The sequence below is a fragment of the Panthera tigris genome, chromosome E1 (genome assembly GCF_018350195.1).
Source record: "Panthera tigris isolate Pti1 chromosome E1, P.tigris_Pti1_mat1.1, whole genome shotgun sequence".
Taxonomy (NCBI): domain Eukaryota; kingdom Metazoa; phylum Chordata; class Mammalia; order Carnivora; family Felidae; genus Panthera; species Panthera tigris.
The window spans coordinates 42,163,509-42,190,708 of record NC_056673.1 but is presented as its reverse complement, the minus strand read 5'-3'; the positions used below and the strand labels follow the sequence as shown (position 1 = coordinate 42,190,708).

The following is a 27,200-nucleotide window of genomic DNA, read 5'->3' as shown; positions in this document are numbered from 1 at the left end:
AAATTGGTAAACCACTGCAGAGAACAAACTTTAAGATTAAAATGCATGTTTCCTTGGGGCCAGCAATTCTAATTTTCTGTTCTTCGTTACTCTTTGAAATGCACAAACTAATTTATGATTGAGATTATTATATTATTTCACGATAATTTAAGATTGGAAACGGTTGGCCATATTGTATTGATTCCAAGACATTTTTTGCATATTTTAATAAAGATAAAATTAGATGCATCTTCTTAATGGCATTATAGTTATAATTGGAAGCTTTTAAATTTTTTTGTGGCACATAAAATGTGTTTAATGGTTAATGACCATTTTGGATTTGAAGAAATAGACCACTGAAATTGTATAAAGGGAAACCATGCAGCTTTAAAATGATTGAAGTACATTAGTATGTATTCAGTATGTGTAGAACAATTTCCATGGTACCTTAAGTAGAAAAGGTACAGAACTGTGTGCTGTATGTTAAAACTATCATTTGTGTTATATACATAGATATATATAGATTGTGTTATATACATACTTATACATATATACATATGTGTGTGTGCATATATAAACCAATAGATACATGCCTCCTGCTTAAAATCAGTATTTTGTTCCCCAAATCAGATGATCTGTTTGAAAGCTTTACTTGAGCACCTATTTACATTATTTAAAATGAGTTACACGTCAACCCCTAACCAATTTTCAAAAACACAGCTGCCTATCTGTGAATTAAAAGAAAGTTGTTGGGATATAAAATACTTACACATTTCTTTTTTATTACAAAATAATTAATATGGTTGTTAACAAACAGTTGCTTTCTGTGTAGGAACATGTCTGTCTCTTTTGTTGATATGTAAGAAGCTTCTCCAAAGTTCTACTAGTGTATATGGAATGTATTTCTAGATTTCTCATGTGTCTTTTTCTTAAAAATATTGAATTAGATTTTTGAGAATGAAATATAAACATATTACTTTGTAAAACCTTTGATTGAAAAATATTGTGTCAAGATCCATCCATGAACTAAGGTATTCCACTGTGAAACTCTAAATGGGCACACTCTGGGATATGCCTATATATTTATTCGTATTTGCTTGCCTATGCAGAAAAAAATCCTTGTAAAGGTAGATTCTGAAGGGAAACTGAGTTACTTTTCACTGTATTCTCTCTTTTTTTTCAATGTTTATTTTTGAGAGAGAGAGAGAGACAGAGAGAGAGAGAGACAGACAGACAGTGCAAGTGGGAGAGGGGCAGAGAAAGAGGGAGACACAGAATCCAGAGCAGAAGCAGGCTCCAGGCTCTGAGCTGTCAGCACAGAGCCTGACACGGGGCTCGAACCCACAAACCACGAGATCATGACCTGAGCTGAAGTCAGATGCTTAGCTGACTGAGCCACCCAGGTGCTTGGCTTTTTACTATATTCTTTTAAAATTTGATACAGTATACTTACATTGCTATTTAAAAATACAGAAAATTATTTTGAAAAAGAGTAGGCGGAATTAAAGCAGAGTAGAGCAGGGTGTGTTTCTTTGGTTTTATATATATGTGCCAGCCATCCCCTTTGGCTTGCAGTTTCGGTTAGCAAATAAATGATGAATATAGTTGGGTAGGGCCTATATTACCTAGTAATAACAGTGTTATTACTACTTTTATGACTGAAGGAAAACTAGACTTGGATTGAATACAACAGAAATATGTAGTGTTATAATTTAGACTTTATTGTTAAATTAGAATGTTGAAATTTATTTATTTTTTTTTAGTGTTTATTTATTTATTGTGGGGGCAGAGAGAGAGAATTCCAAACAGGCTCTGCACAATTTGCAAGGAGCTTGATGTGAGGCTTGATCCCATTAACAGTGAGATCATGATCTGAGCAAAAACCAGGAGTCAGATGCTTGACTGATGGAGCCACCGAGGTGCCCCAGAATGTTGACCTTTTAAAACTTCACTAACTTCCTAAGAAAAATCATTCTTTGATTGAGAAAAATGAGTTTTCCTTTATTTTATATTTTAAGTAAACCGTACCCCCAACGTGGGGCTCGAACTCATGACCCTGAGATCAAGAGTCATGTGCTCTTCTGACTGAGCCAGCCAGGAGCCTCCATAAATTTTCCTTTAATATTGTAATGATATAGGTAAATTTTATGGATAGGGTCTTTGTAAAATCTAAGTTGCTATCTTTCTACGTTAGTTTACTTTTGAAATTTATTTTCCTTTAGGAAAAGGAAATTACATTGAGTACACATTATATGCAGAACACTGATATAGAATCTAAATGTTTTGTATGTTGCACTTAATGATATAGGTATTAGTGTACTCATTTCATAAATGAAGAAACAGTTTTAGAAAGGGCATACAGCTACAGAGTTTCTGCCATTCAAGTATAAGCACAACTTTGAAATCAGTGGTTTTTTATGTATACCTTTGCCTTTCTCAGAAAAAGCTGATAACTGAAAATAAGAGTAGTTGGGGGAGGACAGACATGTAGCTCCCCCATATCACAAAGGTATGGATTGTCATACTTGAAGTGGGTCTAGCTGAAGGAGCCTGTAGCTGAATTACCTCTTTTTCCTGCTAATTAAATGATCTTCTCAATCTTTACACAGTTGCCAAAAGCAAGCATAATTTTTAGTAGTTCATGTATCACATTTAGTAAGATACAGATTCTATAGAACCTATGACCTTCTGAATGAAATTTCATTAATATAAACAAAAGAGGAAGCCCATTCAGTAAATAAAATTAGAATTGGCAGTCTGCAATAAGAGGTCTGGGTTTTAAGGCTAGACTAAAAAGGAAGAGGGATTAGGGAGAGAAGAGGAGATCATGAGCTCAGTTGCTGTATAGACTATTTGTCTCAATATAGAGATTGTCACATTTAAAAGATACGTCATAAGACATTAAATATATGTTAAGTTTGTGGCAAAATAACAGGAGAAAAGTGGCAAGTTTTTCAAATGAATATTTGGAACAGATAAGTTACAGAAGTCCTATTTTATCATTCGCGTCCCTTTTTTTTTTTTTTAAACTATGAAAAGATAGAGTGAACCAGTTACAGAAGCAGGTTGGACATTATCAAGGAAGATTACTTTTACTTTTTTTTAATGTAAAAAAAAAATTCATTTTTGAGAGAGAGAGCATGAGTGGGAGAGGGGCAGAGAGAGGGAGACACACAAAATCCAAAGCAGGCTCCAGACTCTGAGCTGTCAGCACAGAGCCCGACACAGGGCTTGAACTTGCGTACTGCAAGATCATGACCTGAGCCAAACCTGAAGCTTAACCAACTGAGCCATCCAGCACCCCAAGGAAGATTACTTTTTTTTTTTTTTTAAAGGAAGATTACTTTAAAAGAGGAACTGGTGAAGGATTACATGGAATTATTTGCACGTTATTGAATACTTTGTTCAAGAAACCATATAATGAATATATATAATATTATAAAGACACTACCCTTACTCCTAGAGTTTGCTGTTTATTTTCGGAGTTAAATGCGGGAAATCTTAAAGAGTAAATGCTGTAAATCCTCAGAAGAAGGAATGACTAGGGAAGACTTCACTGTGAAGTCTTGAGGAAGGAGGAATGGATATTACTAAAGATAGGAAATACTTGTGTACACAAGGTGATTACAGTTGGCCAAGAGTAGGCATGACTGGTTGGAGTAGAGAATGCCCACAGAGCAGTGGATTTTTTACTTTTTTTTTTTTTTTTTTTTTTCTTTTAAAGAAGAACCTCTCCACGTATTTTTTTGATGTTGAACCTTAATATATAAAGGCAGGGGTCACCTGGGTGGCTCAGTCAGTTAAGGGTCAGACTTCAGCTCAGGTCCTGATCTCACGGTTTGTGAGCTCAAGCCCCAGTCAGGCTCTTCACTGACAGTGTGGAGTCTGCTTGGGATTCTCTCTTTCCCTCTGTCCCTGCCCCTTCCCCCCGCCCCACCCCTATATAAATAAACTTTGAAAGGATAAAAGGGGGGGGGGGTGGATGACACAGTTGTTTTGGTTGAAGCAGAGTCCTGGGTCTCCAGAAGCAGTTTGGAAACCATAAGTAGAAGGCAGTGATAGGAAAGTGGTTTGAATAGGCGCAAAGCAAATACTTATTGAGTGTTTACCATGTGCCAAGCACTTAAATAGTTAATTCTTACAAGTCCGTGAAATAATTATTGTTATTTTCAGTGTGCAGGAGGAGAAACTGAGGCTTAGAGAAGCTTAGTAAGTTGCCCAAGAATAAGCAACCAGTAAACAACAGTATCAGAATTCAAACCTTGGTTTTTCACACTCTAAAACCATGCTCTTAACTACCCACACTGAATGCGAGGCTTTAATACTATACCAATCTAGAACTTTATTTTGTAAACCAAAGGCAGTTTTTGATCAGAGGAGAGACTTTCATAGCAAAAAGAGATATTAAAGATAATTTTCATTTTACAGATGGAGGAATTTAGGCTTAGGGTTCTAAAATGTCTTTGTAATAGTGCTGAAACCCAGCCCCAATTCTCTGATTTATGATCTAATTTTCTTCCCAGTATACCAGCCAGGATATTTGTGGTGGAATTTAAGTACTAGAATGTTCATGATATGTCTGAAGATGAATGGAAGACCATTTAGAAAGTTGTCACGGTATAAGATGATGAGGACTTAGAGTGATAGCAATGAAGAAGATGTGGGTATGAAGGATGATAAAACATCAACCAAGAAGCACAGTGTACAGTTAGTTCATGCATGCATCTGACTAGCAAGCCCTTGTTCACTGGGTTTAGTGATACTCCTTTATAATAGCTACTAGCATTTTATTAAGTGTTCAATGAGTGCTTGCATATGGATTCTCTAATTTAAATGCTCTTTGAGGTAGATATTGTTCCTGTGTTTCAGATGAGAAAATTCACATTCTGAGCCATGCTTTACCCAAGACCTGGTAGTAAATAAGTGGTAGAATAATGGTGCCAAAAGTATGCTTTTAATCAGTATACTATAATGTACTTAAAGTCTATGTGGTGGCTCACTTCTCTGTTCTGGAAAGATACAATGGTGGTGAGAAATGCAAGTATTACAGAATTGAAACATGTAGTGGTTATTCTGGCCAAAAAAATTCACAGGTAGCTGTGAATGTGGTATTTTTTTCTTAGGGCACTTTAAGGGATGGTTGTTTATTGGTTTTTATAACTTCTGTCTTATTACTCTAATTTTCTCCCGTATTATTCATATTTCTCTCCTGTAGCAGTTTTAATATTCTTATATAAATAGTGTTTTTGTGTCTCTTAGCCCTCATTAAACTATAAACTTTTGAATGATTTTGAATGATAATAATTGTGCATTTACATGTTCTCTGTTTTCTTTTTTAATTCTGCATAAATTTATTGAATCCTTAGAATATGCCAGATTTGTACTAAGTCTTAAGAGTTCGAAGATGGGGTGCCTGGGTGGCTCATTCAGTTAATCATCCAACTCTTGATTTTGGCTCAGGTCATGATCTCATGGTTGTGAGGTGGAGCCCCACATCGGGCTCTGTGCTAACAGCACAGAACCTGCTTGGGATTCCCTCCCTCCCTCCCTCCCTCCCTCCCTCCCTCTACCTCTTCCCCACTCATGTGTGTTCTCTCTCTCAAAAAAAAAAAAAAAAAAAACCTTAAAAAGTGTATTAGTGATTTGGGGTCTGAATTCATATAATACTGTTTATTTTTCTTTGTAGTCTTTTTTTCTTTTGAGAGAGTGCACGTGAGTGGGGGAGGGGCAGAGAAAGGGGGAGACGGGATCCAAAGCAGTTTCCTCGCTGCCAGCAGTGGGCCTGATGCGGGGCTTGAACTCCTGAACTGCGAGATCTTGACCTGAGCTGAAGCTGGACACTCAACTGACTGAACCACCCAGGTGCCCCTATTTTTTCTTTATAGTCTTATTCTTAGCCTGATTTTATATTGTTTCCTACTGCATTACTTATGAACTTCTTTGACTAGGTTAATTTGAATGATTAAAATGAAACTGGTTTATGTAGAAATTGGGTTACTTATTTAGGCAAGAAAGTGGAGTGTCCAAGAAACTTTTTAAATGAGCAATATAGAGCATACAGTGATGATGCTATTTTTGTAAATAGACTAGTCCAACCAGGTAGAAATACTTGAAATTATAAACATTCACTAGTGAACCAGTATTTGATAAATAGGAACTAAGAGGAAACAAAATTGCTTTCAATGCTATATGGATTCTTAGAGTTTAGGACTGTAAAAAAAATTTTTTTTCCTAGGGATGCCCTAACATCTCTGGACTCTTAGCAGAGAGTCCAAAGGAAATAAGGGAGATTTTTGAGTAATTTCAATCTACTTGACATTCTGAATTCTTATATTTCATGCAGAGTTCATCTATTATAAATGGGACATACCATGGATTAATATCTTGCTATTCAGTACACATACATAGCCACTATTGTCTTCCTCCACATGCCAATAAATAGTAAAACATTTTGACAGTGTTTATTCAATTTTTCATAAGCTGAATAATTTATTAGATGATTTGAACTATATATTTAATTTGGAGAAGTTCTTGCTAAAATTATGCTTCTTTAAATTTATACTTTTGGCTTGGATTTAATATTTGTGTAACATTGCTTTTCAAACTCAGTCTCATTTTGTTAACAGAATTATATGTGGGAAAGATTTTTGGGTAATACTTGGGTTATTGGTCCTGGATAATCACTTTGTCCCATCTGTAAATAGGATTGTTTCATTATCACCAATTTGTATGTAAAACATTACATTTTTGTCACAGCTTCTATTTTAGAGCATCGTTCATTTTATTTTGGAAGTGAAAGGAAAACAAATGATTTTAATTTTCTGAAGCCTTAAGGAGGTAAATGGTTTAGAGTCCAACAACATCCTACATGGTGATTTATGGTTTCCAAAGCTTCTTCTGTTTGTTATATCTTGATCTGCATACCGATCCTGAGACCTTAGGGGAGGCTGTGGAGACTCAGGCTCTGGTTGTCAAAGGTGACACAAATGCTTAGAAATGATCTCTTATTGGAGAACTGAGATTTTGTAGCCCAGCTTTTTTGGGGACTACCTAGAAAAATATAGAAAGGAAAAAATTAAAGATGAACTGGGGAGAAGGTAATGTGGAAAGTAAAGGAGGAGAAGTTTAAATGAAGGTGGAAAGTCTTTTTTGGGTTATTGAGTGATCCTGGAATAGTAAAAAATTCTCAGTGTAGTTATGGAAAAATAACCAATAGTAAGAGAATATAACTCCAATAGGGTGTTGGATTGTTGGATTATTAGAGTGCCATAGGACTCGCTACTATCCACATAACTCTCCAAAATATTTTCTACTCAGATATTTTCCACTCCTTATAGCTTAAGAATTGAAGTGAGCCGTGGTGCCTGGTGGGCTCCATCGGAAGAGCATGTGACTCTTGATCTTGGGGTTATGAGTGTGAGCCCCACATTGGGTGTAGAGATTAAGTACTTAAAGAAATAAACTTGAAGTGAGCCTTAGCGAATATTAAGTCTAACTCCTTAAACATGTAATGCCTGTTTCTCCCTGACTGCTAACGAGCGACAGTAGATAAAACAAATTGAACAAGCCTCTCATGAACAGTAATGCAAAATTCAAATATTTCTTTATAATAGCTTACATATCTTTTGAGATATGGAAACCTGTATAATATGGCCGTGTGTTCTATTTGATAAAATAATTACTTGATTACAAGACAGTAAATTATCAGTATTTTGTGCATTAAGCAGAAAGCACCATGATGACTAAATATATAGACCTGAACAAGTCCTAGACCCACTATGAACATGTTCATTCTTTTGAGTCAACAAATGCTTTTTAATTGAACACTGCTCTATCCCAGATCCTGTGTCAGTTATTCAGGATACAAACAGAAGTAAAACTCAGGGCACAGAAGTGTTACCTAATTTTTTTTTTTTAATGTTTATTTTTGAGAGCGAGAATGAGAGAGAGTGAGCGCAAGCAGGGGAGGAGCAGAGAGAGAGAGAGGGAGACACAGAATCTGAAACAGGCTCCAGGCTCTGAGCTGTCAGCACAGAGCCTATCCCGGGGCTCAAAAATTCACAAGCTGTGAGATCATGACCTGAGCCGAAGTTGGGCACTCAACCAACTGAGCCAATCAGGCACCCTTAACCTTTTTTTTTTTTTTTTTTTTTTTAACTAAGGACCTAATATTCTTTCTCCCTCTTCCCCCTGAGCCCCATGTTTTGGGTTATTTTAACCTGAAATTGTATTTATTAAATTGATTTTCCCATTTAAAAATTTTAAATTGATCATAATGGTTAGCATGAAACAACCTTCAGTGAGTCAAGAGACTTTTAGCCCAAACAGGGGTGCCTGGGTGGCTCAGTCTGTTGAGTGTCCAACTCTTGACTTTGGCTCAGGGTATGATCTCACAGTTCGTGAGTTTGAGCCCTGAGTCCAGCTCTGTGCTGACAGTGTAGAGCCTGTTTGGGATTCTCTTTTCTCCACCCTCTCTCTGCCCCTTCCCCACTCACACTCACAGGTGCATGCGCATGCTCTCTCTCCCTCTCCCTCTCTCTCTCTCAAAATAAGTAAACTTTAAAAAAAAATTAGCCAAAGCAATCTTACCTGGAGTAAAAGTTTGATTTTCTTTAGGTGACTTTTTTTTTTTAATTGAAAGCATCTCACAATTCCATTTATTAATCTTTTCTAAGGGCTTGTGTATCTCATGTCATCTGTGGATGACATGTCCTTTTCAGGTTTAACATTCTGATTCCATAAAATGTTTACTGAACCCTTTTTTTTTTTTTTATTTCTTTGTATTGTTTTTTATTTATTTTTGAGAGATCAAGCACTAGCAGAGGAAGGGCAGAGAAAGAGGGAGACACAGAATCTGAAGCAGGCTCCAGGCTCTAGGCTCTGAGCTCTCAGCACAGAGCCCTATGCAGGGCTCAGACTCACAAATTGTGAGATCATGACCTGAGCTGAGGTTGGATGCTTAACCCACTGAGCCACCCAAGCACCCCACTAAAGCCTTTTGCCCTGTCTTTGTCCTCATTTACATTTTTTTAATTATTAAAAAATAATAAATTTTTTACAATTTATTTTTGAGAGGTAGAGAGCAAGCAGGGGAGGGGCAGAGAGAGAGGGAAACACAGAATCCAAAGTAGGCTCCAGGCTCTGAGCTGTGAGCACAGAGCCCAATGCGGAGCTTGAACTTATGAATTGCGAGATCATGACCTGAGCTGAAGTCGGTCATTCAACCAGCTGAGACACCCAGGCGCCCTATGTCCTTGTTTAGTAACATTTAATAGTAATAGTAATTTTTATATTAATATATATTTATAATATATTTTAATTATTAATACTAAATTATTAATCACAGGCTATGTGATTAAAATTTAACTACTTTATCTTGTAAAGCTAGCCCTGATACTTTGGTAAGATGGAAGGATGGGGATTCTTTTAGGTCACAGTTAAATTTCTGTGCTCTTAGAAAACATCTGTATTTGAAAATCAAAATAATCTGGTTGTTGTATAGATCACTAAACAGGCTATGGCAAGAATATAGTTAGTTTGGTAGTATTGGAGAATTTGAATTCTGTTGAGTAGGAAGTCTTTTTTCCTTTTTTTTAACGTTAATGTCTATAGGAATAATATGCTTGATGTTTCCAGTTAATGTTTGCAGGGAGATGGCATATATCATATTAGAGTTTAAATGATGCTGAAAGTAACCATTCTTTTTATGATACCAAAGACTATTCTTTTCAGAAGAAATTTGCAAAAATGAAACTTTGGCTTGGAAATAGATATACCATTTTTTCTCTGTTTCTGAAAGCTGTATCACTGTTTTAATAATGAAATTATATTTAAATACATTAACATAGCTTAGTATATAGAGTCCTTTTTTTTTTTAAGTTTATTTATTTTGAGAGAGAGAGAGAGAGAGAGAGAGAGAGAGAGAGAGAGAGAGAGAGAGAGAGAGAGAAAGAGAAAGCATGGGAGGGGCAGAAAGAGAGAATCCCAAGCAGGCTCCTCAGTGTCAGCTGTCAGCGCAGAGCCTAAGAACTAGGAGATCATGAGATCATGACCTGGGTTGAAACCAAGAGTCATACACTTAACTGACTGAGCCACTCAGGCACTCCTAGAGTCCTCTATTTTGAATAGTTTCGCAAATCAGAAAATATTTCATTCATGTGTTTGAGTTGCTTAAAGTAAGAAAGATGTCAGGTTAGGTTCTTGGTCTTAATCAGTTTAATGGCCTTTTGGAAGTGAATATTGTGACTTTTGATGGCTTTTACTTATTTCTGCTTTATTAGGGTCAGTCTTTAAAAACAATTGTAGACATCTTAAGATAACTTAAGATATTTTTAAGCTTTTTCAGATATATACATTTAAGCTTTTTCAGATATATATATAAATGTTCTGTTCCCCGCCCCCATGCCAGAAGTTTAAGTTGGTAAGATAATTTTGTTTAATTATAGGTAATTACTGGGGTTTAGGACTTTGTTGATCATTGCCATATGCCCAATGCCTTCCAACAGTGTAGTAGCAATTCAACAAATATTTGTAATGAATATTTGTTGTTGAATGAATCTTAGTAAGGGGAAAGACAGCAGAGAGAAATTGAGGTGTTCTTGTATCTGTTGACTATCCAGCCAGTGTTTTAATCACTTTGGAAGCTTCTTCATTTCTAATTTGTTTCTGTAGGGAAATCCTATATGTCTTCTGATTCTGAAGTGTGACTGATTACCAAATTACGGTTGTCCTTTAATATTTTCTTCTCAATTGTTCTATTCCTTGAGTTTTTCTCTTTAAAAATAGCGTTTCTCAAAAAAGTATTTCCCTTCAGTCCAGTTCTTTGGGCCAGTTTTGTAGATTAATATATCTTTAACTATATTAAAATCAAAAGTGATTCATGAGGGATTATTCTCAGAAACAAGGTGGCTATAGTTAATCAGTGAATTTTTGTATTTGGCCTTATTCTCTTCTCTCTCTTTAGTTATGATAAGTCATAATAGCTTCACGTTTTTTAAACGTTTATTTGTTAGAGCATGAGTAAGGGAGGGGCGGGGGGGGGGGGGATAAAGAATCTGAAGCAAGCTTTATGCTCAGCACAGAGTCTGACATAGGGCTCGATCCCAGGACCCTGAGATCATGATCTGTGCCGAAATCAAGAGTCCGATGCTTAACCCAGGTGCACATTTTAGCAAGAGATGCTTATATGCACACTTTAAAGTTTGATTTAGAAAATATGAATATCAATTTTTCCCCATCATATGAATACATTAGTATTGGCATATTGTAGATCTGGTAGGGTTCCTCCCCCCGCCGCCCCGCTTCTCCATTTGGCCGGATCACAGAGTATTTATTGATCTTTGGCTGAGGAGGACAATTTCTTTTATAGAAAATATTTAGTGTTCTGATTGAAGTTGCCTCCTTTGGAGTGAAATAAGTAACAAAATGTTAATTTAATGAATCTTAAGAGATATTTTCTCCTTTAAAAGAAACAAAGAGTAGGGAACCTGGATTTAGTTCAGTTTTTTAAATTTTATTTTTATTTTTTAAACATTTTATTTTTAAGTAACCTCTACACCCAACATGGGGCAGGGACTTAAAACCCTGAGATCAAGAGTCACATGCTGTACTGACTCAACCAGCCAGTAGAACCCCCTAGTTCAATTATTTTAAAAAAGAAGTTGAGTTTTCTAAAGAATATCCTATCAGCAAACATTTGGTTGCTACCTACCTTTTGAAAAGTCATCACTATAAGTTGTTATTCAGGTGTTCCACAGTGGTGTCTTTATGATGGGATTTGTCATTAATCACGAATGAATGGAGAGGATTTTTTCCTTGGTTTGGACCCTCTTTAATAATGGAAAGAAATTGCTGCTTGGCCCAGGCAATAAAGTCATCTTCAGACTGTTTTTTGTTTTGGGTGTTGTTGTCACATATATGTATAGATATTTTTTATAAGTAAGCTCTACGCCCAATGTGGGGCTTGAACTCAGGACCCCAAGATCGAGTTGCATGCTCCACCGACTGAACCAGCCAGGCACCCCTGTATTTTTTTTAATTGAAGTGTAATTAACACACGGTGTTATATTACTTTCAGATGTGCAGGATGATTCAGCAGTTAAGTGTAGTTCCCTGCTGTCACCAAACAATGTTCTAACAATACCTTCAGATTATTTTTGAAGCCAGACTGTTTGTTTTCTGTGATGAGTTACCTCTGAGGGGATTAATTGTAAATGTGACAGCCATCTTGATGCCACTTTCTGGAGTCCTGGTCTCCTTCAAAGCTTGGCTTTGTTGTATGCAAAAAGATGTTGGCAAGCCTGGGAACACTTCATTAAAAGGAAGCAAATTTCTGAGGAAATTTACTTGAAGAGTTTTATTCATTCATATCAGAACTCTAATGCACATAAGTTTTCTAAGCACTTAGTGTACAAGGTTATTTTCCAGACCTCTTATTTATTATATATTTTTTAACAAGGTCGTGATGATTCCCCTCCCAACCCACAGATCCTCTTAGAGTTCTTTTACTGAAGGAAATGACTTGATCACTGTCCAGTTGATCTGTCTTTGATGTTATTTCTTCAAGAAGTCTGAAGTTGGGCCCTGAATACTGATTTACCAGAATGGATAGTTAAGTGAGAGATTGGAAGCTAGAGCGAGTTCTCACTGTAACATGCCCCCCTCCCCCCACCGCTCCCTGCATTATTAAAGAGGAGGTTGGACATATTCCCGAGTAACCGCGCAAAAATCTCACACCCTGGTCAGACCAATGTGGAAACAACTGCTGGAGCTGGAAGTGTCCTTCCTCTGTCTGCAGCTGAAATTGGGGGAGGGACAAACCAATAATTATTTTACCCCTCCTTATCTGCCTGCTAGAAGGCCTGTTTCCTGCCCTCATGGTTTCTGCCTAACAGATGGTGTTTCTTTTTTACAGCATTATGATCCTGGACTTGTTGTGGTGATGGTAAACTTAGCAGTGGTAATTTTTTATTTTCAGACTGAATTACTCCTTTTGTCATCAGTGCACCAATATGTTAGGCTTACTTTCTCTGTTGTAGCCTTCATCCTTCTGCTTGGTCTTTTTCATTTTCCTTTCCTTTCCTTATGCAACTTGTCTGATCCTTGTTCATTAAAGGGTAATGTTAAGAAGGGATGTATCTGTTTGTGTTAGAACTGCCAAAAAAATCAGTTAAAACATTAAATTCTAATACTGTCAAAAACTTGATTTCCCCACAATGTAATGGGCACTAGCACTTGCTACTGCAATTTATAAATAAATTAAAACAAACTTTGACTGCCTTAGGAGGCAAAAGTACTAATGCAGAGTTCATAAACAGGGGTTTACAGAGGTAATGAATTTGTACCAAAACTTTCTTGATTCTTGCAAAACAAATTCTGACAGACTGAAAAAACCAAAACAAAACCAAAAAAAGGAAATTTCTTTGACATTTCTTTTCAATTCTTTCATTGGACCATTTGTGTATTTTACCAGTAAATCCCTGATTGAGACGTTATGAAAGTGATATTGCACCTAGGAAGTCATTTTTATAACCTGTCTTTAATTTGGTCCTTTTGCTAAAGATTGCAGTCACTGCTTATTTATTATACCATTGGGCATAAGGTAGTAATGCATTTTCATTTTGTTTAACTGGCAGTCTTTAACAGTATCTAAAAGAAGTCTGTATTTTAGAACTTTTTTCTCTTTTTTTTTTCTGGCATGAAATGGTCTTTATTAACTTCAACTTTCACTGTTAATTATTCCTAATTATCTCCTTATTTATTGTTTGAAAACAATAATGAGATACTGGTGATAAGTAAACTTCTGAATTTGTTTTTCATTATGTTTTAAAGACAAAAATTACACACAAGTATGGAGCAACTGGATATGAGTGGTTGCCAGTCACTTAGAGAATAGTTTCTTCTTTTTTCTCCAGGACTCCAGTCATGAATATAGCATTTATTTATTTATTTATTTATTTATTTATTTATTTATTTATTTATTTATTTATTTTTAATTGGTTTTGGTAATACCTCAGATTTAGCCTGACAAAACTCATCTTTTAGCCCAAAGGTATAATACATATGTGTGTATAACAACAACAAAAACACAAAAAAGCAAACAAAAAAACAATTGTTTACACCAGCCTGAGTGAAATGATGAGGGAAGTAAACATTGTGTTTTTTCACTAAAGGTGTGCAACGGATAAGGTAAGTAAGTCCTCTTTTCAGTGGGCTTACATCACAATAAAAAGCGCAAGTTGTGATGTAAAACAGCTGTGGTAGTAAAGTGCTTGTCTGCCCCATTTTGCTTTGTTTGGCTGGTTATGAGTGGATTAAATATACATTAAAAAAAATCTCCAGCATAGATTGATTAGTTAAAAGTCAATTTTCTTCGCAACTAGTCCTTTTCACAGCTTACCAATTGCTATAGCCAGTGTTAAATCCACTCTGGAAAATGGGATCTCAGAGCACCAGTTCAAAAGTAAAATTTGTCCCTAAGGGCAACTAACTGTTGCTTTTTATTTAAAAAATTTTCACAGCCCCAGTTAATTGTAAAACATCTTTTGAAAACAAAAAAATATTAAACATGCTGAGTTGCAGTTACCTAGTTGCAGTTTTCCTGTATCATGTTTGAAACAGTGCCCTTTTATTTAAGCATGTAATTTGAAGTATTTGTTACTGGTTTTAAAAGTGTATGTGGGGGGATGTCAGTAGATAGTAAGAGTGAAATGATTCTTAATGGAAAGTTATTTGGGGGTCTTTTTAAAAAGCAATTTCTGAAGTTTTTGATTTTAAATCTCCTGGTGCCATTGCTTAGAAGTGCTTTGCATTATTTATTTAATTTTGCCATAGTAATCTGGAATTATTTCCAACTGGAACGTCAACCAAGGTGGTTAGTTGGGCTTAAACTGGGAGAGGTAGGTTTGGTCGTAAGCTGTGAGAATGGCTTGTGTTTGGTTCACTGTAGCTTTCTGGTCTCTGCACTCCAAGGCAAGATCTCTAACCACCCAAACCCAATGTATGAAGTGAACTGTTGGCTTAGCTTTGCCTCTTACCTTGATTATGTGTTCCTGTTACAGGGAGAACAGATCCCATTCCGATTGTCGTCAAATATGATGTCATGGGCATGGGTCGCATGGAAATGGAGGTAAATTGATCTCGTTAGTTTATTTTTTTTAATGTTGTATTTATTGATATTCCAAATTCAGTTGCTAATGCAAGAATACATTTATCACAGTACCCCAGTGTTTATAGCAGCACTCTCAACAATAGCCAGATTATGGAAAGAGCCTAAATGTCCATCAACTGATGAATGGATAAAGGAATTGTGGTTTATATACACAATGGAATACTACGTGGCAATGAGAAAGAATGAAATATGGCCTTTTGTAGCAACGTGGATAGAACTGGAGAGTGTGATGCTAAGTGAAATAAGCCGTACAGAGAAAGACAGATACCATATGTGTTCACTCTTATGTGGATCCTGAGAAACTTAACAGGAACCCATGAGGGAGGGGAAGGAAAAAAAAAAAAAAAAAGAGCTTAGAGTGGGAAAGAGCCAAAGCAATAAGAGACTCTTAAAAACTGAGAGCAAACTGAGGGCTGATGGGGGGTGGGAGGGAGAAGAGGGTGGGTGGTGGGTATTGAGGAGGGCACCTGTTGGGATGAGTACTAGGTGTTGTATAGAAACCAATTTGACAATGTATTTCATATATTTAAAAAAAAAAAGAATACATTTATTAGAATGTAGTGTTAATATTTTTCTTTGGTCATTTAAAAATATATTGTACATTCTGGGGTGCCTGGGTGGCTCAGTTGGTCGAATGTCTGACTCTTGATTTCAGCTCAGATCATGATCCCAGAGTCACGGACTCAGCACTGAGCATGGAGCCTGCTTAAAATTCTCAGGGCACCTGGGTGGCTCAGTCTGTTAAACATCTGACTCTTGATTTCAGCTCAGGCCATGATCTCACAGTTACTGAGTTCAAGCCCTGCATCAGGCTCCTTGCTGACGGTGTGGAGCCTGCTTGGGATTCTCTCTCTGACCCTCCCCACTCACATGTGTGCTTTCTCTCTCAAACTAAGTAAATAAACTTAAAATTTCTCGTGGTACCTGGGTGGCTCAGTTGGTTAAGCATCCGACTTCAGCTCAGGTCATGGTCTCACAGTTTGTGAGTTTGAACCTACATCAGGCTCCCTGCTGTCAATTCAGAGCCCGCTTTGGATCCTCTGTCTCCCTCTCTCTCTGCCCCTCTCCCGCTTGCACTCTTTCTCTCAAACATAAAAATAAACCTTTAAAAAATAAATAGAAATTCTCTCTCCCTCTGCCCCTCTCCCGCACTCATGTGTTCTCTCTAAAATAAAAAGTTAAAATATATATTTTTAAAAATTTTTTAAAAATTGATTTATTTTGAGAGAGAGACAGTGCAGGTGGGGGAGGGACAGAGAGAGAGAGAGAGAGAGAGGGAGGAAACCCCAAGCAGGCTCTGGACTGGCAGTGCAGAGCCCGACATGGGATTCGAACCCATGAAACCGCGAGGTCGTGACCTGAGCTAAAACCAAGATTCGGATGCTTACCCGACTGAACCACCCAGATGCCCACCCAGGGCTCAATGTCATGTCCCAAGCTGAAATCATGCATTGGATGCCTAACTGACTGAGCCACCCGGGCGCTCCACGAAGCTGAATGTTTTGCCCAGGGTTGTACCACAAGGCAAGATCAGACTTCAAACCCAGACCCTGGTGCTCATTTCATTAGCCATTGTTGTTCAACTCTAAACATGTTTGTTGTGGTAGAAGCTTTGCCCATGTGTACAGCTGTCATCTGTGATACCTTCTTTTCATTGCCTAAAATCTTTTCTCCATTCATTCCTAATTCTTTGGCATTAAACGTTGAAGTAAAGTCTGTTATTATCAAAAATGTGCCTGTTGGGAACCACCAGCACAAAAGGATTAATTAGCTATTTTGCACACATATTTCCTGTGAGATGACAATAAAGCAAGAGGTGGCTGAGTTTATAATATGAAGTTTTTAATTTCCATGCAATACTGTAGTTGTACAAATGACTTTTTAATAGTTAATTGGGGGTTCTTTAGGAATGAAGACTAATTATATCTATTTTTGTGAAGCTTGATTATGCTGAAGATGCTACCGAACGGCGCCGTGTCCTAGAAGTAGAAAAAGAAGACACAGAAGAATTGAGACAGAAGTATAAGGTACTTAAATGAAGCCAGTCTTGCATGTTGGGTGCTCACACTGAAAGAGGTACTTGTTTTGGTGAAGAGGATCTCTTTTGATTACAGCATTTATTTGACATTTGGTGATGATTATTAGTAGGCCTCAGGTTTCTGTTACTTGCCTATTTGTTGCCTTTGTAAAAACTATAGAGCTAATACTCTGTTGGGATGATTGCATTTGTATTTGAAAACACAGTGCCTGGTACACAGTAGGTGGTAGTAGCAGTAAAAATTGTTATTTAAGATTCCTTTGGGAACTTGAAAGTATTGCTAAGCCTTTTATTTTTCAGCGGATGAGGTATTTTAAGAATAATAAATTGAGAACTTTAGTATTTTCCTTTTTAAAGGATTAGTTACAGAAAACTGCAGTTTAAACCATATTGTAAGTTAGCTTTCAAATAGACTGGCCAGGGAACATGCCTTTCAAGATGTACTATGCCCAATCTCTACCAAAAAAAATAGGTAAATTTGAAGATAAGAAACAAGTTAAGATTATTGGTCATGATCCTTAAAGTGGGAAGAGGGAAAAAGGATTTATTTTTAAAAATCTGTTCTACCATACAAATATATACAACACGAAAACTGACAACTGTAAGGAGAAATTTTATATTTACCACAATAGTGGGAGATTTTAATGTATCTCCTTCAGTAACTGATTTAAAAAGTAGGAGAAAAATCAACAAAAGACATTTGAAAGATTTGAATAGTACATTAACAAATTTTACCTAATGGTTGGTATAGAACTATGAATCCACAATCACTGAAAATCAAAAATTTTGAAGATATATGGAACATTTATTTAATCAAAATTTTCTACCATAATCTGTGTATCAACAATTTTGAAGAATTGAAATCAAGCAAGCCACAAAGCAACCAAGTTTTAAAATAAAAGGTATGATTAAAAAAAAAACAAAACAAAACCCTGTTTTTTTTTTTTTTTTTTAATTTTTTTTTTTTAACGTTTATTTATTTTTGAGACAGAGAGAGACAGAGCATGAACAGGGGAGGGGCAGAGAGAGAGGGAGATACAGAATCCGAAACAGGCTCCAGGCTCTGAGCTGTCAGCACAGAGCCCGACGCGGGGCTTGAACTCACGGACCATGAGATCATGACCTGAGCCGAAGTCGGACGCTCAACCGACCGAGCCACCCAGGCGCCCCAAAAACCCTGTTATATTTTGAGAAAATTGTTAGTTTCCAGTCAGTGGAAGAAAAATTCACGGTGGTAACTGGAAAATATTTTGAACTGAAAGATACAAATACTGTATTTCACAATTTATAGAAGTAGCCTTAAGTAACATATTTTAATTTTTTAAAATTTTTGATGCATTTATTTACATATTGTTATAAATATGTGCTTCATTCACTAATTTACACACTCTTTTTTAATTTTATTTTTTTAGTTTATATCCAACTTAGCGTATAGTGCAACAATGATTTCAGGAGTAGATTCCTCAGTGCCCCTTACCCGTTTAGCCCATCCCCCCTCCTGTACCCCTTCCAGTAACCCTCTGTTTGTTCTCCATATTTATGAGTCTCTTATGTTTTGTCCCCCTCCCTGTTCTTATATTATTTTTGCTTCCCATCCCTTATGTTCATCTGTTTTGTCTCTTTAAAGTCCTCATATGAGTGAAGTCATATATTTGTCTTCTGTGACTAATTTCACTTAGCATAATACCCTCCAGTTGCATCCACGTAGTTGCAAATGGCAAGATTTCATTCTTTTTGATTGCCAAGTAATACTCCAGTGTGTGTGTGTGTGTGTGTGTGTGTGTGTGTGTGTGTGTGTGTATCTTCTTTATCCACATACCACATCTTCTTTATCCATTCATCCATCGATGGACATTTGGGCTCTTTCCATACTTTGGCTGTTGTTGATAGTGCTGCTTATAAACATTGGGGTGCATGTGTCCCTTCGAAACAGCACACCTGTGTCCCTTGGATAAATACCTAGTAGTGCAATTCGTAGGTCATAGGGTAGTTCTCTTTTTACTTTTTTGAGGAACCTCCGTACTTTTTCCAGAGTGGCTGCAACAGCTTACATTCCCATTCAATTTTTTTTTAATGTTTATTTATTTTTGAGAGAGAGGGAGTATGTATTTTGAGAGAGAGGGAGGGGCAGAGAGAGAGGGAGACACACAGAATCCGAAGCAGATTCCAGGCTCTGAGCTGCAGCACAGAGCCCGATGCGGGGCTTGAACTCATGAACCATGAGATCATGACCTGAGCTGAAGTCGGACACTTAATCAACTGAGCCACCCAGGTGCCCCCCTCAAGTAATATATTTGATAGCAAATATATATCCTTAAATGCTGTGTTAGAGAAAGCAAGAAATGAAGTAAATGTTTCTCTCAGGAAGTTAGAGAAAGAATAGCAAAGTAAACACAAAGAAATAATAAAAGATTAAGAAAACAAAAATGAAGCATAAAACAAAGCCAAAAGTTAGCTGTTTGATGTACTTGTGATATTAAGAAAGAAAAGAACTTAGAAAACCAGTATCCATAATGAAAACAGACATTATTGCAGATGTAGTAGGCAGCACTAAAAGATAAAAATATTATGAATAACTTTATTCCATTGAATGCAAAAATAAGATTTAAATGGACAAATTCCTAAGAAATAGAACTTGCTAAAGTACACTAAAAAAAAAAAAAAGAAAGAAAAGAAAGAAAACTTCAGTAGTTCTGTACCTATTATATAAATTGAATCTGTAGTAAAAAAGTCTTTCCAGAAAGCCCAATTAACTTCACTTAGTGAATTCTGTCAAAATTCATATAGGAAGTCACTTCAGTCTTAACCAATAATTTCTAATCTTCCAGAGAATTGAAAATGAAGAAAAAACTCCCCGCTCATTTAGTGAGAGTCTAGTACCACCTTGATGCTAAATCCTGACAAGGATACTTACATGATATTCTGATTTATAATACAGATGCAAATCTTAAAACACGAGCAATTACCGAACCAATTTAGGATGTATCAGTTACGCCAGGAATGCAAAATTGATTTAATGTTAGAAGTATAGTCAACCACATTAAGAGATTAAAGGGAAAAAACTATATGATCATCTCAATAAATGTAAAAAAAAAAAAAAGCAGTATATAACATTCTTCATTCATGCATGATGAAAAGTCTTGTCCAAATTGATAAGAAAGAACCTTCCTTAACCAGGTAGAATGCTTACAAAAACCATATAGGAAACATTATACAGTCTTTAATTGGAGGTCTCAAAATGTTAATACCTGACCTAGGTGTTCCTGCTGTAAGTAGAAAGTGTAAATCCTTTAGGTCCACCAGTGAACTGGTCTGAAATTCCAATCTCTTAATTTGTTTATATCCTGATAGATGGCGAGTTTCTTGATGCGTTTAAGAGACAGCAGGTAATGATAATAGTGAAATTTTTTTTAGTTCCTGTTTCAAGGATGAAGACAGCTTTCTTTTTTTTTAAATTCTTACTTATTACTATTTTTTTTCTTAATGTTTATTTTTTGAAGGAGAGTTCACACGAGGGAGGGGCACAGAGAGAGGGGAGACACAGCATCTGAAGAGGCTCTAGGCTCTGAGCTGTCAGCACAAAGCCCGATGCAGGGCTCGAACTCATGAAACATGAGATCATGACCTGAGCCGAAGTTGGACGCTTAACCAACTAAGCCACCCAGGCGCCCATATTTATTTATTTTTTTAAGTAATCTTTACACTCAACATGGGGCTTGAACTCCCAACCCCAAGATCAAGAGTTGCATGCTCTATGTTGGGTTCATGGGACAGTGCATACACTGGTGCTGTTACTAATATGTTCTCTGCTTTTCTATATGTTTGAAGCATCTTATAATTAAAAACTAAAAATAAATAGATAAAAAGAATCAACATACATGGAATAAAAAAAAAAAATGCATGTTCTATCAGCTGAGCCAGCCAGGTGCCCCATGCAGAGAACTCTTCCTATTTCTGAACTTTTCGCAGGGAGAGCTTAATTAGCCTCTTACCATCAAGGTCCTGAGGCCTAATCTTCAAGCATCTAGGGATTTCTCTGTCTTGTTGAGCTCAGCTCTATGTTAAATTTTTTGTGTTTTGGGGTGTCTGGCTGGCTCAGTCGGTTAAGCGTCCTACTTTTGGATCTTGACTCAGTTCTTGATCTCAGGGTCAGAAGTTCATGCCATGCATTGGGCTCCAAACTGGGCATAAAGCCTACTTACAACGGGGACGCCTGGGTGGCTCAGTCGGTTAAGCGTCCGACTTCAGCTCAGGTCATGATCTCGCGGTCCGTGAGTTTGAGCCCCGCGTCGGGCTCTGTGCTGACCGCTCGGAGCCTGGAGCCTGTTTCGGATTCTGTGTCTCCCTCTCTCTCTGACCCTCCCCCATTCATTCTCTGTCTCTCTCTGTCTCAAAAATGAATAAACGTTAAAAAAATTTTTTTTAAAGCCTACTTAAAACGAATGAATGAATGAATGAATAATTTTTTAATGTTTTGTTTTATCCAGAATTACAACATGGTGAAATCATCTTCATTCCCTTCCTTTTTTCCTTTCGTAGTCTCTTATCCCTACCCTTTTCTTTATGCACTAGTCAACCCTTTTGGACTGGCTTTAGCACTTTTCACTGAAACACTTTATTCAAGGCCACAAAACACCTGTTTTTGCTAAGTCCAGTAGGCTTTTTCAAACTTGTATTACATATTTTTTTTTAAAAAATTTAATATTTATTTTTGAGAGAGAGGGGTGCAGAATGGGAGCAGGGGAGGAGCAGAGAGGGACACAGAGAATCTGAAACAGGCTCCAGGCTGTCAGCACAGAGCCTGACACAGGGCTCAAACCCATGAACCATGAGATCATGACCTGAGCCAAAGTCGGACACTTAACCAACTGAGCCACCCAGATGCCCCCAAAACTTGTATTCCATTTTGTTTCTTGGCAGCATTCAATACAATTGACCATTTTTTCCTCTTTAAAGCCTTTTCTTTTCTCTTGTTTTTGAAGATTTTATACTTTCCTAGATTCCTCCTTCCTATCTCCCTTACTGCTTCTATATAGATTCCTTTTTGGTCCCTTCTTTTCTGCCTGAACTTTAGATGTTAGAGTTCTTCATATTCAGACCTGGGCACTGTTTTTTCTTTCTAACACTGTCCGTAGGCACTGAATGGTTATGACGTTATGTTTCATTATCTTTCATTTGGTTCTTTTTTTCATCCTTTAGGTTCTTTTTTATCTTTAGGTGTTAGCTTAGAAATCTTCCCTCATCACCCAATTTAAATAAATCCTCCACTCTACCTCATTCTCTTGTAACACTCTCTTTTATCATTTATAATTATAAAATTTTGTTTGTTCACTTTCTTAAAGTCTGTCTACAGTACTGGGCAGAAGGGGCCTTGAGGAGAGAGACTGTGTCTATTTGCCCGTTCATATACTGTATTCAACATAATGCCTGACACATATGTAGTCAGTAAATACGAGTTGAATAAATAATTTCTTTGAAATAAGGGGAAAAGCCAGATTTATTTGGTATACTGTCCGAAATAGAAATATTCTAGGGGTGCCTAGGTGGTCAGTACGTTAAGTGTCTGACTCTTGGTTTTGGCTCAGGTCATGATCTCACAGTTTCATGAGTTCAAGCCCCACATCAGGCTGTGCTGGCAGCAAAGAGCCTCCTTGGGATTCTCCTTTCTCCCTCTCTCTCTGTCCTGCCCCAACTTGCACTGTCTCTGTCTCAAAATAAAGAAACTTAAAAAAAAAAGAAATATTCTAAAGAATACATTTTATGTATTGTTTTCAAGTAGAAGTCTTAGGCAGATGTATCTGATGGGAAGATCATATGTCTGAACCCTGGGGTTTTTTTGTCTTTTGGTTTTTTTTTTTTTAAGTTTATTTATTTATTTTGAGAGAGGGAGAGCATGTGTTCGTGCACACGGGGAACGGGCAGAGAGAGAGGAAGAGAATCTCAAGCAGGCTCCTCACTGTGAGTGCAGAGCCCGACATGGGGACATGGGGCTCGAATTTACAAACCCTGAGATCATGACCTGAGCCAAAGTCAGATGCTTAACCAACTGAGCCACCCAGGTACCCCTGAACCCTGGTTTTAAGGGAGGTTGAGAAAGTGAGTTTTCTGATTTCTATCTTGGGAAAACCAGCACTGATAAAGAAGGCTATCCACAAGTTGCTTAATAGCCAGACAACATGAAACTACCCAGGCTGCTTAGCAGAAATGATGCTGAATGATTGAATATGGCAAAAATTACAGTGTGCTGTATGTTCACTTTGTAGTTTTAATAAATTTATCCAAACTAGTTCAATACTGACATTCCACAAAATACAGCAACCTTTTCTTGTTTACTGATTAACTAGCTTATGTGAGAAATGGTAGATGATAGAACTGCCTTAAAAATGTATCCAGAAGATACGAAACTGAATAGGAGGCCAATGTCCGAAGGCTTTGAAATGAGACTTATCTTTAGATCTATTAACTAGAGGAGCTACTAATTGTGAGACTAATATATCTACCCTTGCTGTAAAAGGCTAACAAGTAATCATTTGTCTTTTTTTAAATTTTATTTATTTTAGAGAGAGAGTGAGCGGGAGAGAGGGGCAGAGGGAGAGACAGAATCCCAACCAGGCTCCACTTTCAGTGCAGAGCCTGATAGAGGGTTCAATCCCATGACCGTGGGATTATGACCTGAGATGAAATAGAATCAGATGCTCAACTGAGTGAGCCCCCCAGATGCACCAGTAGTCATTTATCATTCCTTATCTATTATATATTCTTAAAGAAAGCTAGAGAAAAGAAAATATTAAAATCATAAGAAAGAGAACACAGGTGGCTCAGCCAGTTAAGTGTCCAACTTGGGCTCAGGTCATGATCTCATGGCTTGTGAGTTTGAGCCCCATGTCGGGCTTTGTGCTGACAGCTCAGAACTTGGAGCCTGCTTCGGATTCTGTGTCTCCCTCTCTCTCTGTCCCTCCCCTGCTCACTCTGTGTGTGTGTGTGTCTCTCTCTCTCAAAAATAAATAAACATTAAAAAAATTTTTTTTAAAGAAAGAGAAGATACATTTACTGTACTGTACCGTATTGGTACTATGAGTTGATGTTATCTGTTTACAAGATGAATAATCTGTCAGTACCTACCTCAATATTGTCTTATATGACACAAAATGTTGTAGCCGTTGTACTTATCATTAATACTGTAATCAAAAATAAAAAAGGTAGAGGAGCCTCGGTGGCTCAGTTGGTTAAGCATCTGACTCTTGATTTTCGCTCAGGTCATGATCTCATGGTTCATTAGTTCAAGCCCCACATTGGGCTCTGTGTTGACAGCACGGAGCCTGCTTTAGATTCTCTCTCTCCTCTTCCTCTGTCTCTGCCCTGCTCTGCTCACACTCTTGCTCTCTCTCAAAAATAAGCAAACATTTAAAAAATGAAAAGCTAACATGAAAAAGAAATTATAAGGATTCATGTATTGATAATGAAGAAGCAGTAGTATGATTGCTTTATGGTGACCTAATCAGTGCAGTTACTTCACAGTAGCCTAGACTATACACTAATGAATGCTTATAAAATTTTTATGGCATACCACATGTTCTTAATACATTACTGAAACATTGTTACATTAAAATATATATCTATATATCTGCATAGATATATAGATATTTCCCTGAGTTGATAGCTTGATACTCAGCTTCTCCAGTTATAAGAGAGCCATACAGTACATAATATAATTCTTTGAAAGCAAAGTTATAAAATAGTTAAGAAAACCAACACATTATTACTTTCCATCAAGTGTTACTTACCTTATTCCTAAGTAAGGATAGGCTATCCACTTCCATACAGCCTTGCACAGGATGTCCTACATTATGAGTACTTGGGAAATGATGATGACATAAAAACATCTCTCAGAATTCTTGTCATATAGTTACTAGATTTTCACACAAAGACAGTAACACACATACACAGCAGATAAGTTTATTAACTATATGGCATGATGATTATATTACTGGTCATTAAGTGGAAGTGGATTATGATAAAGGTTTTCTTCATCTTCACATTGAGAAGGCTGAGGAGGAAGAAGAGGGGTTGGTCTTGTATCAAGGGTAGAAGGAGGTAGAAGGGGAGGTAGGAGAAGCTGGCACACTTAGTATAACTTTATGGAAATACGTCATTATTTCTGTCTTATTTATTTATTTATTCATTTATTTATTTATTTATTTATTTTGCCTTTTCATTTTCAAAAAAATGTTTCTATTCATTGTCTTCCGCCATTTGCTTTAATTTCAGTGCTTGCGTCCTAGATGGGTCCATGTGGTAAAAGAAGTCAAAAGCAGTCTTGAATAATCAGAACCCTTCTTCCAGATGGATTACTGCCAACTTGTTCTCTGGCACTGCTGCTTCTACATTTTCTTCTTTATTGTCTGGCTCTGGTGTGGAAGCAGTTGTCTCCATTGAGTTGTCTTCTGTTAATCCCTCTGTTAGCTCTTGAATTTCTTCAAGATCCATATATTGCACCCTTCCCCACCACCATCACTTCCCCTCCCCCCATTTACTATTTCTTCTGTGATTTCTGTGATTGGCTCTATTATAAATTCTGTGAAATCATGCACAACATCTGGACACAGTTTTCTCCGGCAGGAATTTATTATTTGGAAATGTTATGGCTTTCACGGCTTTTTCTGTAACAACAATGGCATCTTCAGTGGTGTAATCCTCCCAGACTTTCATATTCTCTCTCTTGGGGTTCTCTTTCATAGTGTTCACAATCCTTTCTGTAGTGTACTGTGTATAATAACCCCGTGATCTAGAGGCTGAATTAAAAGACCTTGTGTTTGGGGGCAGAAAGACTACTTCAGTGCCTTTGCTGAATTCACCAGGTTCTGGGTGGCTGAGGGATTGTCCAGTATCAGAAGAACTTTAAAAGGCAGTCTGTACTGGCAAGTACTTCCTGACTTCAGGGACAAAGCACTGATGGAAGCAATCCAGAAAAAGCATTCTTCTTGTCCAAGCCTTCTTGTACAACCGAAAGACTGATAGCTGGTGTTTATTTTTTCACTTTAAGGCTAGGGGTTGGGGTAGGGGTGGAGGTGGAAGTTAGCTTTATAGGTAAGGGCAGTCCTGATCATAAACCCAACTGTATTTGCATAAAACAGTAGTGTTAGCCTCTCCCCTCCTGCCTTAAATCCTGGTGTCTGCTTCTCTTTCTTGCTAATAAATGTCATGTGTGGCATCCCATCCCCAGAGTAGGACACTTTTATCTGCATTAAAAACTTGTTCAGACAGATAACCTTTTTCCTCAGGGATTTTCTTAATGGCATCTGGGAACTTGTCTGCTGCATCCTGGTTGGAAGAAGCCGCTTTTCCTATTATCTTGATAGGTTTTGGCCAGACCTCTTTATAAAATTATCCAACCATCTTTTGCCTGCATTAAATTCTCTAGCTTTAGATCCTTCACCTTTTGCTTTAAGTTGTCATATAATCACTTCACTGTTTTTTAACCGTATCAGAGTCCGTGTGTATTCCTTTCTTATAGCAATCCTAAACACACAAAAGCTTCCTTTTCAATACGAGATTGAAAGGTTTTGCACAAAAAGTGCAAGGTTTTTGCACCGGCTAATTCAGCTGCAGTGGCAGCTTCACAGGTTTCCCCTTCCTTCCTTCCTTCCTTCCTTCCTTCCTTCCTTCCTTCCTTCCTAATGGTCCTTACATTGGATTCATTTATCTTCAAATGTCAGGCAACCACTGTTGCTGATGTAAATCTATGGTATTTATCTAGCAGTTCACCTTTTTCTTGTAATGTCATGACTTTTTTCTGCTTGTGAGCATTTACAGCATCACTAGTGGCACTTTGTGTGGGTCCTGTGGTGTTATTCAAGGTTTACAGTATTGCACTAAACATGATGAAAAATACACAAGAACTAGGAGAGATCACTTTTCACTGCAGTACCCAATTTGCTAGAGAGATGAACTGCTCATGCAGAGATGATTAACATCACACAGCATTTTAAGTGGATATTCTCAACACTTGAGCTC

General features: G+C 37.2%; 1 protein-coding gene across 8 annotated transcripts in view; it reads left to right on the top strand.

Annotated features, from left to right (window-relative positions):
• Positions 1–27,200, top strand: part of GPATCH8 (G-patch domain containing 8) — a 100,424-nt gene that overhangs the window by 41,356 nt on the left and 31,868 nt on the right. For 4 of the 8 annotated variants that reach the window (XM_042966643.1, XM_042966640.1, XM_042966641.1 and 1 more), the window contains 3 exons: positions 12,893–12,937; positions 15,039–15,106; positions 17,089–17,175. In XM_042966643.1, coding sequence (XP_042822577.1) covers positions 15,080–15,106; positions 17,089–17,175 — 114 coding nt within the window. In that variant the 5' untranslated portion in view covers positions 12,893–12,937; positions 15,039–15,079. Of the gene's footprint in view, positions 1–11,997; positions 12,938–15,038; positions 15,107–17,088; positions 17,176–27,200 lie in introns of those variants that run through there. The other 4 variants (XM_042966639.1, XM_042966646.1, XM_042966647.1 and 1 more) reach the window with 2 other exon arrangements.